Source organism: Carcharhinus amblyrhynchos, chromosome 29 (genome assembly GCF_965287045.1).
Source record: "Carcharhinus amblyrhynchos chromosome 29, sCarAmb.v2.hapA, whole genome shotgun sequence".
NCBI lineage: Eukaryota > Metazoa > Chordata > Chondrichthyes > Carcharhiniformes > Carcharhinidae > Carcharhinus > Carcharhinus amblyrhynchos.
Window position 1 is genome coordinate 29597051 of NC_137352.1, and position 15090 is coordinate 29612140.

At 44.6% G+C, this 15090-nt stretch overlaps 1 protein-coding gene across 1 annotated transcript in view; it reads left to right on the forward strand.

Annotated features, from left to right (window-relative positions):
* The window catches only part of LOC145359798 (roundabout homolog 2-like), a 286183-nt gene that overhangs the window by 182626 nt on the left and 88467 nt on the right, over positions 1 to 15090 (forward strand). Inside the window, exon 8 of the mRNA XM_080214574.1 lies at positions 4779 to 4947. Coding sequence (XP_080070700.1) covers positions 4779 to 4947 — 169 coding nt within the window. The remainder of the gene's footprint in view (positions 1 to 4778; positions 4948 to 15090) is intronic.

Consider the following 15090-nt stretch of genomic DNA (forward strand, 5'->3'; position numbering starts at 1 on the left):
GATCAGTGCAGACTTGATGGGCTGAATGGCCTCCTTCTGTACTGTAGGAATTCTGTGATTTCAAAGGGCGGTTAAGAATCAGTCACATTGCTGTAGCTCTGGAGTCACATGTAGGCCAGAATAGGTAAGGATAGCAGATTTCCTCCCCAAGGTCATTTGTGAACCAGATGGGTTCTTACAATAATTGATGATGAGGTTATTGAGGTTAACTTTAGATTCCAGATTTATTAATTGAATTTAAATTCCAGCAGTTGCTGTGGTACCCATGTCCCCAGAGCATTAGCCTGGGCTTCTGGATTACACATCCAGTGACAATACCACTGCACCACTGTCCCCCAGAGATGATATGGAAAACACCAAACAGGTAAAAAAAAATACACAAATCCATAAGAAGTAATGAAAATAATCAAACTATCTTAACATAATAAATTAAAAGATTTAACTTGAAATGTTGGAAATCAATTTAGGACAATCACTGTCTTGTGCTTTTGCTTCCTGCCTGTTTCACACCTGACACATGGGCACTGCTGCCTCACAGCATCAGGGATCCAATCTCCATTCTGGCCTTGGGTGACTGTGTGGAGTTTGCATGCTCTACCCTTGTCTGCGTGGGTTTCCTCCGGGCGCTTCGGTTTCCCAAAGATATGGAGGTTAGGTTGATTGGCCACACTAAATTGCCCCAAGATGTGTACGTCAGGGGGACTAGCAGCGTAAATTTATGATATTATGAGAATGGGTGGGATTGTTGTCAGGGAGAGTTGGTGTGGGCTCAGTGGGTCAAATGGCCTCCTTCTGCACTGTATGCATTCTATGATTTTATGATTCAAATGTCTCCTCTCCTAAAGATCTGACATATTTTTGGAGTATAGTTCCGTGGACACTGCCCTCCCACATCTCACCAGCCAATCATGGATCATGCACGAGTCTTGACATTGAATAGTGGTAGGGAAAGGAGATGGACTTTAGTGAGAATTTTGAGGTCATTGAAATACATGTGAACAGTAACAGGGAAGGAAATTTGCCGTCCTTACCTCGTCTGGCCTACAAATGAAGCAAGAAGTGTGGTAGCTAATATTCACAAACAAAGTCCTACAAGTGAGATAAACTGTTTTGGTGATGTTGATTGAGTGTTGAGCTTGTTTTAGTGCACAATGGTGGCCATTTTGAATCTGATGAAAAACCGATGTGAATTTATAAATCTTCAGTTTTATTTTCTTGGCCTCCACTCTCCCTCGGCATCAACATTCAATCTAACTAATTCTGTGCTGGTTACAGCCAAGTTAACTCGAAGGTAAGGGATGAAGATTCGATCTCACCGAGATCCTGTCCAAAATACTGAGATAGTTTACATCTGCTTGAGAGGGTGGTTAGGGCCTCAATGTACCATCTCATCTGAAAGATGGCACCTCAGAATGCAGCACTCCCTCAGTACTGCGCAGGACTGTCACCATGTGCTGATATCACTGGAGTGGGACCGTTAGGTAGTTAAAGTTGGAGTGGGGCGGAATTGATATAGAACCATAGAAACCCTACAGAGCAAAGGAAGCCATTCGGCCCATCGAGTCTGCACCAACAGCAATCCCACCCAGGCTCAAACCCCATAACCCCACATATTTACCTTGCTAATCCCTCTAACCTACACATCATGGGATACTAAGGATCAATTAGCCTGGACTCACCAGTCCTGATCTGATGCTCAACACACGCTCATTACAGCAAAAAAAAGTGGAAGAACATAACAACATAAGAAATAGGAGCAGGAGTAGGCCATCTAGCCCTTCAAGCCTGCCCCGCCATTCAATAAGATCATGGCTGATCTGTTGTGGCTCAGTTCCACATTCCTGCCCTCTCCCCATAACCCTTAATCCCCTTGCCTATCAAAAACCTATCAACCCGCGTCTTAAAAATATTTAGCGAGGCAGCCTCCACCACTTCAACAGGCAGAGAATTCCAGAGATTCACCGCCCTTTGAGTGAAGAAGTTCCTCCTCAACTCCGTTCTAAACTGCCCCCCCTTTATCTTGAGGCTGTGCCCTCTGGTCCTACTGTCCTTTCTGAGTGGGAAGAGCCTCTCCACCTCTAAACTATCCATCCCATTCAACATCTTATATGTCTCAATGAGATCCCCCCTCATTCTTCTAAACTCTAATGAGTACAAGCCTAGTTTATTCAGCCTCTCCTCATAGCTCAACCCCCTCAACTCCGGTATCAGCCTAGTAAACCTCCTCTGCACTCCCTCCAAGGCCAAAATATCCTTGCGTAAGTGCGGCGATCAAAACTGCACGCAGTACTCCAGCTGCGGCCTCACCAGTGCCCTGTACAGCTGCAGCAAGACCTCCCTACTTTTATATTCAATCCCCCTCACTATGAAGGCCAGCATCCCATTAGCCTTCCTGACCACCTGCTGCACCTGCAGGCTGGGTTTTTGCGACTCATGCACAAGGACCCCGAGGTCCCTCTGCACCGTCGCATGCTGCGGTTTTTCGCCACGTAAGTAATAGTCCTTCCTACCATTATTCCTACCAAAGTGGACAACCTCACATTTGCATCAGTACGGGCATCAATACGGGCTGATTTCTCCTCCCCTCACCCACCCTACCTCCCCCTTTTTGTCTGCTGACCACTACAGTGCACGTCCCCAGACTGAGACCAGTACCTGACATTGACCAAGTGCTTCGCATAGTTACCTAGTAAAACTATCCATGCAGCCCAACAAGGTCAAATCTGTTGACTAACCTGACTGCAATGTCTATTGCAATTTTGTTTTACTCTGGAACAATGAACAACGGGCTGGTTAAAGTATGAGGGACAGCAGAGTGTTTCAATCAGCTGGAGGGGCTTTGCAATCCCGAGCGAGACAGACGACCGACGCAGGGATAGATATCTGATGACTTTGACCCTGATAGTAGCCGGGAGCTTAGCTGCGACTGTCAAGTTTGCTTTAGCAGACGGAGGTGTCCATTTTGAATCTGATTAAGTGCCAGTGTGCATTTATAAACCTGGTAGTCTTCAGTTTTAGTTTATTGGCCTCCAGTCTTTCTCTTTGTAAAAATCCAATAAAACTAATTTTCTGCTGATTACAGTCAGGTTAACTTGGGGAATGAGGGAAAGAGAAGGTTAGATACTGAGAATAGTGTTCTGTTGGTGCATGGCATTGTGTAGGGCTGCAAGATATTCTTTCAGCGTTTAGCAACTTCCCCGATTTAATTCTGTCATTCATTCTCTCTATATTTAACATTGTGCACATTGTGTGTTTTTTTTAAGGTAATTTAAGAGCCAGAGTAGAGAGAATTTTTTTTTTAATGTAGCAAATTGTTGTCATCTGGAATGTATTGCCTGGAAGGAGATTCAATACTAATGTTCAAAATGGAATTGAATAAGTACAAGAAGGGGAGTAAATTTCAGGGTCGTGCGGGAAGAGCAGAGAGAATGGGACTAAATGGATATCTCTTACAAAGGGCTGATGCAGGAATGAAGAGCTGTATGGCTTCCTTCTGTGCTCTGTGATTCTATGATCCTCATTAGGATGATGTGGAGATGCCGGCGTTGGACTGGGATAAGTACAGTAAGAAGTGTCACAACACCAGGTTAAAGATAACAGGTTTATTTGGCAGCGCTAGCTTTCGGAGTCTCAATCTTTCAGAGTCTCAATCTCAGAGCTTGAGACTCTGAAAGCTTGTGCTGCCAAATAAACCTGTTGGACTTTAACCTGGTGTTGTGAGACTTCTTACTGTCCTCATTAGGATGTCAGTAAAGCATGATTCAGCAACATCTTGGGTTAATAGAACAGTCAGCTATTCAGTTGTATATGCCATTGCTTCATGCTAGAATCCCAACAGTGCAGAAGGAGGCCATTTGGCCCATTGAGTCGAGCACAATGCTACCCAAGCCCCATCCCCATAACCCCGCGCATTTACCCTAGCTAGTCTCCCCTCATACTAAGGGGCAATTTAGTGTGGCAGTCCACTTTTTGATTTGATTTGATTTTGATTTGGTTTATTATTGTCACATATACTTACACAGTGAAAGGTATTGTTTCTTGCCACCATACAGACAAAACATAGCACCTGGAGGAAACTCACATAGACACAGGGAGAACGTGCAAGCTCCATGCAGACAGTGACCCAGGGCAGGAATCGAAGCTGGGTCCCTGGCGCTGTGAGGTAGCAGTGCTAACCACTGTGCCACCGTGCCGCCCAGTCGTGGGTGGGAGAAAGGGGCTGAGGGTTTTCCACTTTTGTGCTCACCAGTCCTGATTTAAACTCCAGTGAAATGAATTTGTAGGGAACGCCATCCATTCTGGATAATCCCAGGATGAAGCACGGATGTCTATAAATCTGTAACTGGCAATGTTGTGGTGAAGGGCACATGAAATCCATCATAGAGTTTTCAAATGAGTCTTATTCTTCTACAATTGTTTTGTTAAATACACTTTATTGGAAAATTGATCAGATTTGTGTACAGTGTTGCATTCTGGAGCATGACAATGAGACTGGTTCTGTCATCTCGATACCTCCGAACACCTACACTCAGCAATATCCACTTTAAAACAGATACCACGTTGATTAACAAACACCTAAAAGATTGGTGGAAAGCAGTAATTGATGCCAATGAACGGGATAAACATGGTGACAGCACTGAATGGGGCTGTAGTCAGGCTCATCCATTTGCTTAGTGTAGTCTAGATCGGACAGATGATGTTTGTGTACCTCGCTCAGTTTGTATTGCCAGAGTGCAGCTGCTTCCACAATGAATTACATGTGCCTTTCTTTGCTACAGATCCTGCTTTTCCCCAGCCAGCCTCAGCCTTTGGGGCGTTTCTCTGTCTCTCCGAAAGGCGAACTGACAATTACCGATGTCCAGTCAGGCGACTCGGGATATTACATGTGTCAGGCAATCAGCGTGGCCGGCAGCATCCTGTCCAAAGCACTCCTGGAGGTAGAAGATGGTAAGTCCGAGAGCACATTTCCCATCCGCTCCCCCACCTCCCATTGTGCCTTGGAAGAAAGATGGATCGATTTCGTGTACACGATGTAAGACTGAAATACCGCACTGGTTCCACGTTAGCCAAACAGAACTTAGAAATTGTTGCAGATGTTTTATTTGGGAACTCTTTGTGAGGCTAAAGTCCAAAATTATTCTACTTATTCGTCTCTCTACACTGCAACTGTACTGGGTCTTGAAATTTAAGAAATGATTCAGGGCTGAGAGGCCCTGAATCTCAGCAGTAATGAGACTGCAATCATTCTGTAGTACAGCGATGGACAACCTCTGACCCAGGGGCCACGTGCATTCCAGAGTTCTGAGCGCGGCCCCACGAGACATTTTGTTAACCGTTGCCCACGCGCAGGGTTGCCCATTCCATCCACGTAGTTTTTGTTCCTACCAAACGACTGAAGTGATATGCACGTAAAGCAAGGGTGCGTGAAGTGAGGTGCTTGCTGATTATTGACTGAAAGCGTCCAAAGTGTAAATACTTATTTTATTTTTACCATTTTAAATTGGAGCACTCTATTGATGTACGAATGATTAAGCATCTTCTGTAACTCGTTACGAAATTCTCGGCGTGTATTAACTGTATTTAATCTTATTCATGGGGTCATGGTTAGTGGACAAGCCTGATTTCGATCTTGTGACCCTCTGAGATGAAGGAGAGCCAACCATGCGGCCCACTCACTAGCCTAGGTTGCCCACCATTGCTGTGATGGACTCGTCACTTTAAAGTGTGAGTTAACACAGGCTAGAATTCTGCCCGTTATGGAGGAGAGAGAACCCAAATTAGACTCCTGACCACAAGATAGATTTGGGTGTCAATAATTTACGATCTTTTTATTTAAAGTGGTAGAGTGTATCTAATTTTTCAATTTAGCCTGTCATGCTTAGCCTGGAGTCAGTCAGCAGGGTGGAGCTAAGATGTTGTAAGTGGGCTGAGAAATAGATGAGTCAAAAATTATTAATGGCCTTTGCAGTCTGCTTTAAAGCTCCCGCAGTGGCCCAGAGGAGTACCCGCTGTACCACTCTGAAATTTCTATTGCTCTCACCAATCAAACCCCGTTTGAATGAAGTTTCGGATTAGGTTTTGTCCAAGAGTGGCCGCAGCATGTTGCATTCTGCGGGCAGTTTGGACTGGTTGCAAACCTCGGTTGCAGAAGATAATGGGCTGTTCCTTGATGCAGGATGGCACTGCGTGCTTCTCCAGGTTGCTCGCTCTGCTTTCACTCCAACCATTTGACCGTCTAGTTCACTGTTACAGTTACTGTGTAAATCGGGGGAGTGCATACAGGACTGAAGAGGGGATGGGCTAGCGACACTGTGAGCCACGCAGAATGATTTAGCTCCCAAAAACAAAGATGAAGATAGATTTTCTCCACTTGAATGTCCATCAGAGCAACTGCTTACACTTGTATAGAGCCAGTAACTTAGTAAATACATTGTGTGCTTCACTGGGGCGTTATCGAGGAGCATTGCTGCTAATTTCTATTATATTTCTACAGAAAATAATTGAGGCCAAATGCCTGATTTCAAGAAGAAATTAGATATTAGCTCTTAGGGCTAAAGGGATCAAGAGATACGGGGCAAAAGGTGGGAGATCAGGATATTGAATTTGATGATCAGCTATGATCGTAATGAATGGCAGGGCAGGCACAAAGAGCCAAATGTTCTACTCCTGCTTCTAGTTCCTGTCAAACTTCATCACTGGGCCACGTAGGGAGAAGTTACAATAGACAGTCAAAAGCTTTGTCAAAGAGGTAGATTTTAAGGTCAGTCTCAACGTTGGAAAGAGAGGTGGAAAGGTGTGGGGAAGAATCAAGCAGCTGAGGGCATTGGCAAAGTGAGCACAGCAGTGCATTTCCCCACAGTGCCCCTCCTCCAGACACACTGGGCTCCCAACACCAACCACATCAGCCCCAGAAGCTGTAATTGATGATGTCGGAAGAGATTACCGCACCATTAAAGGGACGCAACTGGGTAACAAACAGTTCAGAGGAATCACCTGGGTTCCCAGAGCCCCATTTTCAAAAGGTTGTCAGTCTCGTGTCAGACCGAATGATCTTGGGCTGACTTCTCCTGGCCCTGATAGAATAGTGAAGCCCCTCTGGCATTGTGAATGATGAGCACAGCCTGTGATAGCTGACAGGATGACAGACCTCCCCGAGACTACCTCTGCTCAGGGTGAGCCGCTAACCGTGATTGATTTTCTTCCCTCTCCCCTGGCTGCAGATTGTTGCTGGGAAACTCAATTGAGTGTGGGCGTTCAGCAGCCCCTGTCGCTGCTTCCAAATCAGTGGGGTATAATTCATGCTGCAAATGAGCGCAGGAAATAGAATTTGGGGAGTGTAACTCTGCACAGAGTCGTCTTGCATTTTTTCGTACCTCATCTGGTTTGCACAATAGGAAGCACAAATGCAAATCCGTAACTGCTAACATTACAGCAGTCTTGGGGCATCCTTATAAGGGAAGCTATTTATTTATACTTTGCCTAAATGTTTACCATGTTTGTGTGGCATTCTCTGTTCAGTACTTCATCTGAAGTCGTTCAAGTTAAAGACCCAACACCATCTTCTTGTAGAAAGAAGGGATGGCCAATAAGTGCGAGGTTTAGTCTATTTATCCACAAGTATGTTTTTTGTATAAATAAATAGCTCAGCTCTCCAATATCTGCACTCCCGTGTAAAGAACTGTTGCCGTTTATTGGGGGAGTTATGGAATGGGCTCTGAGTTGCTGATGTTGCTGGATGTAGAAAGGAAAAGAAATTTGAAAGATAATTAAGAGTAAACTTTCAAGGTTCCATTCATAGAAGCATAAATAATGAAATATAAGGGATTAACATGTAAAGCTTCAGTGCGGTTGGAACACAGCTTTCAGAGCAGGAGGAGCAGGCACTATTTCGGAATCCCTTCTCTTTGACGGGGCATGGAGTGAATGATATCCGCTCTGCCCAAAGTCAGGTCTTTGGCCTATCGCCTGCTGAGGCTTCATCATCTGCCGTTTCATAGAATCATAGAACCCTGCAGTGCAGAAACAGGCCCTTCGGCCCATTGAGTCTGCACCGACCACAATCCCACCCAGGCCCTACCCCCTGTACATTTACCTGCTAATCCCTCTAACCTATACATCCTAGGACACTAAGGGGCAATTTTAGCATGGCCAATCAACCTAACCCACACATTTTTGGACTGATCCATTTCAGTGGGTGGATTGCCAATGCTTTCCACTTATTACGGGGCAGCAGGACTCAAGACTGCCTCAGCTTGATTGGGAATCAATCCCACACTGGTTCATGCACTTCAATTCTCAACCTTCATCCTTTCATCTTAAATTCTCAATTTGTTATAAAATAAAAGCCTGTTTTTGTTTAAAATTCATTCATGGGCTGTTTCTGGCTAGCCCAGCATTTGTTGTCCCTGAACTGAGTGTCTTGCTTGGTCATTTCAGAAGGCATCTAAGAGTCAACCACATTGCTGTGGGGTCTGGAATCAGATTTGGTCAGACCAGGTAAGGATGGCAGATTCCTAATGAATCAGATGGGTTTTTACACCAATCAACAACAGTTTTATGGTCACCGTTAGGTATTCAATTCCAGATTTTTAAAATTAAATTCAAATTTCACCATCTGTGGTGGTGGGATTTGAACCTTGGTCCCCAGGCCATCACCCTGGACCTCTGGATTGCTAGTCCTGTGACAATACACCACTGCCTCCCCAAAAACACCAAAAACCTTATGTCGTGCAGGCTTGAAGAGGTTGTGGAAGAAGCTGCTCTTCCAGTGAGTGTGGAGGACAGAGTTTCATAGAATCCTACAGTGCAGAAGAAGGCAATTTAGCCCATTGAGTCTGCATCACCACAGTCCCACCATGGCCCTATCCCCACAACTCCATTAGAAGTCTAGGTCCTGGAATATGTTGGGTATTTCCTTGGTCCAGTCACAATCACTGCTTCATTGTTGCATTTACTCAGCTCACATCACTACGATCTTCCAAAATTTAGCTTGTTCCAATGAGAGTCTCCTAATGTTATTGAATGTACACCATTGACTATATATTGTCCACTGCAGTCGCAACAACCAGTGGATGTCTGACCCCTTGGTGCGCAGTCTGGCACCTTCCTGCACCCTCTCTCACATAGGTAAGGTTTACCTTAGTCTAGTACTAAGTGATAATTCATCTTTCAGAAAAGCCTATTTATCGAGTACAGTGGCGCGAAACATAACTGTTACTGGAGCCTGTTAAGGTTTGAGTTAATCTTGTTATTTCTTGACTACCCTGCAGTTTAATGCTCAGTCATTTTGCAGTTCTCACTGGCCTGAAATCAATTTGACAATTACTCCATCTCATTTCTCACTGTGTCACTGCTCACCGCTTGTACAATCAATTTCCATTGATCGCCACACAATCTCTCCTGGAAGGATCCCACTGTCTGGCACCTTCCAGGAGTTGAGGCCTTTCAGTTTTCAACTCGGCTGGAGCCTTGAATTTTTCAGCTAATCCCTGTCAAGTCACAGCAGTTTAAGTTGTTATTGGCTTTCTGTCTTTGACCAGGGCCTTCTGAGTAATGTATATCCTTGTGGTGCTATCTTGTAGAGTACAGGCCTTCTACCGAAGGCGTTCAAAGGAATCTTTCCCTGTCAATGAAGAGAAATTGGATTGGAAGACAACAAAGAGCTTCTACCTGACTGCAGGTGGCTCCTGGTGTCTCAGAAGATCACAAAATGTACTCCTGAAAGGTTAATATTTATGCCGTGTGGAAATCAAAGATGGCCCAGCTCTCTGAAGAAACATGAAAGCGTCCTTTTTTGTAGCAGAAAGAAAGAGTTTTTACATTTTTTGTAGCACCTTTTACAACATCAAGACACCCCCAGGTGTTTTACAGCTATTGAAGTACTTTTGAAGTGTGGTCACTGTTGTAATGTAAGGCATTCGACAATCCAAAAGGCGATGGCCTAGTGGCATTATTGCTAGACCATTAATCCAGAAACTCAGCTAATGTTCCGGGGACCCAGGTTCAAATCCCGCCACGGCAGATGGTAGAATTTGAATTCAATTAAAAAAAAAATCTGGAATTAAGAATCTACTGATGTCCCTGAAACCATGGTTGATAGTCTGAAAACCCCATCTGGTTCACTAATATTCTTCAGGGAAGGAAATCTACTGTGCTTACTTAGTTTGGCCCACATGTGACTCCAGAGCCACAGCAATATGGTTAACTATCAACTGCCCTCTGAAATGGTCTAGTAAATCACTCAGTTGTTCAAGTTGCTCACCATCACCTTCTCAAGGGCAACTAGGGATGGGTAATTCCTCAGGACTATAAAATTGAGTGGGTTTTTTTGTGTACTAAGTGGGAATAAAGTGTACAACCATCCCTTGCCCTAAATCACTTCAACTTAGAATTACTTCCCCAGGGAAAGGCTGACTGCTTTGCTGAACCAGCTAGATCCATCCAACTGGCTGGGACGATAGTCACTGTGTCGCAAATTTTACTGGTGGCGGGTCAAATAGATCAAGCGCCCATGTCCCGCAAATGAATTTAAAAAAAACCAATAATCCAGTGTGCTAGCTGAAGGGCACTGAACAGAGAAACCAGGAGCGTTTGAGGTTCTTAACCCTCAGTGGGGCAACTGAAAGTAATACTGCGGATACTGGAATCCCCGGTTGTTGGAGATGCTAGCATTGATAAGCTTTGACAAAGGGGCACCTGGACTCGAAACGTCAGCTCTCTTCTCTCCTTACAGATGCTGCCAGACCTGTTGAGATTTTCCAGCATTTTTCTCTTTTTGGTGTCAGATCCCAGCACCTGCAGTAATTTGTTTTCATCTAGAATTGATAAGAATTGACTTTTGTCAATGGGCTGGTGTGTCTGTATGTATGTGTGTGTGTGGGGGGTGGGGGACACGGTGGTGGTGCGTTGGTGGTGGAGGGGAGCATGAGACGTGTCTCATTTCTCACAGGTTTCACTTCTCATTGAATAAAGAATTCAGCTGCAGAGAAATGGCCATTAATTGCCTTAGAAATACCAGTTGTAATAGTTCAATGTTGGAATGGCTGTTAATGAATTGTTGAGTATAGTGTGACTGTAACCAGGTCAACTTTGTGAATGTGGTTGCTCTTAAACGGACCGCTCCTGTCTATTTGACCGGCTACCAGTGAAATTTGTGACACAGTGACTATTATCCCAGCTACTTGAACAGATGCGAATGGATACGGGTCTAACTGGATCTGGGATGCAGTCAGCCTTCCTCCAGAAATGGTTGAAGTGATTTAGGGTGAAGGGTGGTTGTACACTTTATTCTCACTTAGTACATTAAATAAAAGCGCTCAATTTCATTTATGTTTGAGTACACCAGAATTAAAGGGTGATACTCCTGGGGAATTGTACACCTTCCAATTTCTGGGTCTTTTTTTTTAACCACATAAGGGTAACTAGGAAGGTGGGCAGTTGGTTACTCCAGTGACAAACCTTTCACATCTGTAAGGTTCCTCAGGGAGTTGAGATGTCCCCCTAATGGCGAGTGGACAGGTGGCGTGGTTGATGGGGAATGGGGGTGATGGGAAGGCCATCAAGAATTCATACAAATGATGCTCCTATTATCTCATGGAAACCCAGATTTATTTTTAACCTGAGCTGTCAAGCTTTCAGTTCTCTATTTTTATTCGCCATATTTCAAAAAGGTTATGGAAGCTCTGTAGCAGATGGAAAGAAAGATTTACAAGGGCAATACCAGAACTGAAAGGTTGTAAATATCAGGAAAGACTCTACGAGTTAGTGCTTTTTTCTCTAGAAATTGTAGGATTAATGACCTAAAGGGTCTTTAAAATTATGAAGATCATTGATAGGGTAGGCATAAAAAAAAATTAACGTTTGTGAGGGAATCAAAAATTGAGGAGCATGAATGGAAGATAGTCAATGAACAAATCCAATAAGGAATTCAGGAGAATCTCATTGCTCTGGGAGCAATTAGAAGGGGGAGTTTGGTGGCAGAGTGGCAGTGTCACTAGAAGCTTTGGGACCACAGGTTCAAATCCCACCATGGCAGCTGGTGGAATTTGAATTTAATAAATTAATCTGGAATTAAAAGTTAGACTGAAACGGTCATTGATTGTTGTAAATCTGGTTGACCAGTGCCCCTTTAGGGGAGGAAATCTGCCATCCTTTCCTGGTCTGGCATGGTCTACATGTAATTCCAGACCCACTGTAACGTGGTTGACTCTTAACAGCCCTCTGACATGGCTTAGCAAGTCACTCAGTTCAAGGGATGATTAGTGATGGGAAACAAATCTTGGCCTTTTGGGCGGCACTGTGGCACAGTGGTTGGCACTGTTGCCTCACAGCATCAGAGATTCACATTCGATTAGAACCTTGGGTTACTATCTGTGTAGAGTTTGCATGTTCTCCTCATGCCTGTGTGGTTTTCCTCTGGATGCTCTGGTTTCCTCCCACAGTCCAAAGATTTACAGTTTAGGTGCATCGGTCATACTAAATTGCCCACATTGGTGTAGATTAAAGGGATTAACAGGGTAAATAGGTGGGAATATGGAAATAGGGCATGGCTGGGATGATCTGTTAGAGATCGGTGCAAACTTGATGGGCCGAATGGCCTCCTTTTGAACTGTGGGCATTCTATGAAGCATTAGATCAAGCCTGGGAGGGACTAGAATGCCTCATGCTATCATCTTGGATCTTGTCTGATTAAGCCAAGATGGGTTGCAATGTCTTGTCCTGTCAGCTTGGATCTTGTTTGTCCCTCATCTGGGGACCATGAATTGGATTCAATTTAAATTGGGATTTTTGGTTGGAATAAGAGTGCCAAAAAACACCCCCCCAAAAAAAGTTTGCAAAATCACCCACATTCCATGAAAGAATAATTTTTAAAAGTTTGGAATTAACTAGAACAATGAGTGCAGCAGAGCTTCGTATAAGGGAAAACAAGATAGTGGGTGAGGAATGAAAAATTACATGGATAGGGTTCGATGACAAGCGGTGGGAGCTGAGAACAGTTCGATTGAGTGTAAGAGCGAAAAGGCCCCTCCGAGGGTCAGTGTAGAACCATCCAGGAGGAGCCTTACAAAGAACTTTGCAAGCAGATTTACACAACCACCTCCCCCCCCACCACCACCCCCGCCCCCCCCACCCACCGTCATTACTGTGAGACCATGCTGGACTCCTCACCCTGAGACTGTGACTCTACCCTTTAGAGCCAGGAGCTCTCATGGAAAATAGAAGCAGATAAAGGCCATTCGGCCCTTTGAGCTTTCTTTGTCAATCATTATCATGGCTGATTATCAAGTTCAAGATTCTGATCCTGCCTTCCCTCCCATATCCCTCAATCCCTTTAGCCCCAAGAATTATATCTAATTTATTTTTGAAATCACACTATGCTTTGGCATCAAGTACTTTCTGCAGTAGTGAATTCCATAGATTCACCACTCCTCGAGAGAAGAAATTTCTCCTCACCTCAGTCCTAAAAGGTTTACCCCTTATCCTCAAACCATGACCCCTAGTTCTGGATTGTTCCATTCTTTCTGAATCTCCCACCTACTGGCCAGCTGCTGTGTTCACCTTTTTTGGCAGGTACAGGTGAATTCTGGGAATTGAGATTCCCCAGGTCTTGAAATATGTTAAGAAGTCTCACAACACCAGGTGGAAGGTTCCACACACCTGACGAAGGAACCGCTTTTCCGAAAGCTTGTGGGATTACTATCAAATAAACTGGTTGGACTCTAACCTGGTGTTGTGAGACTTCCTACTGTGTTTACCCCAGTCCAACGCCGGCATCTTCACATCTTGAAATATAGGCCAGTGAATATTGTCACAATCGCTCTAGCCCTGCCCTGCCGAAATGCACTTGGGGTGAAAATTGGCTCCAGTGCCCGGTGTCTGGATTAAATTCTCCCGGGTCAGGTTTAGCCTGGCTTGATTCTGAGTAAAGATTCCCTTACTCAGACACAACAATACCCCTCAACCCTGAGCATATTGGTGTGACAGTTCGGGTCCTTACACTTTGCGGCCTGTGTTTGTGGGTTTAGTGGTAGTATAGGCCGAGGCTTTTGTATCCTGACCAGAAGCCAGCTTGTGCCAAACTCACTTCACCTGCAGCTGACCCTTCACCAGCCAGGGCTAGGTTTGAAGCCAGTCCCCTACAGAAAAGAAAGTGTGTTATCCCGGACCCACATTTTTCCTAGAAGGAGCAACCCCAGAAAGCTAACAATCTCGAGCTGTACGTATGTACCTGTCACTCGCTGCAAACAGGCCAGGAGTGGGGAAGAGTCAGGAAAGAGAGAAGATTCAACTCTAATCCCAGCTTTCTGTTTTATTGGAGTGTATCAGCCATGCAAGTGTCCCTCCACCACTGTCAGCCCCGTTGGAATACATAACTGTAGGAGTTATCACAGCTGAGCTTGATCCTGTCCATATTTAGGATCGACGCTTTCTGTCAAAATTCACTCAGTGAGCCAGAACAAAGAAAATTACAGCACAGGAACAGGCCCTTCGGCCCTCTAAGCCTGCACCGACCATGCTGCCTGACTTAACTAAAACCCTCTACCCTTCCCGGCACCATATTCCTCCATTCCCCATCCTATTCATGCATTTGTCAAGACGCCTCTTAAAAGCCGCTATCGTATCCTCTTCCACTATCTCCCCCAGCGGCGAGTTCCAGGCACCCACCGCCTTCTGTGTTTTAAAAAAAACTTGCCCAGCTAAAATTTAAACTCTGCTTATCCCAGATCAGTTGTAACAGCTCAATCCCAAATGCAAGCAGAGTCAGCTGTCGCAGCACAGACTAGGAATGTGGGAGTAATTGGCCTGACCACAAGAAGCAAATTAATTTAGTAACTGGAATATAATGAGGAGCAAATGGAACCTCCGACGAATTCTTTAATAAAATGACCTGGTGCAAAGCCCCCTTGTATTTCACACTAAGGCTTGTACTTGAAGCACCTTAATTAAAACTGAGACAAGGAACTTCACGTATTTTACATGAAATAATTAAAGCCACATTTGAATTAAAACATATGTACCAGGCCTGAAGTCTGCTTATAAAATCGGTAACTTATTAAAATGTCTGTGCCTAAAATTTAATGCGATTGATGT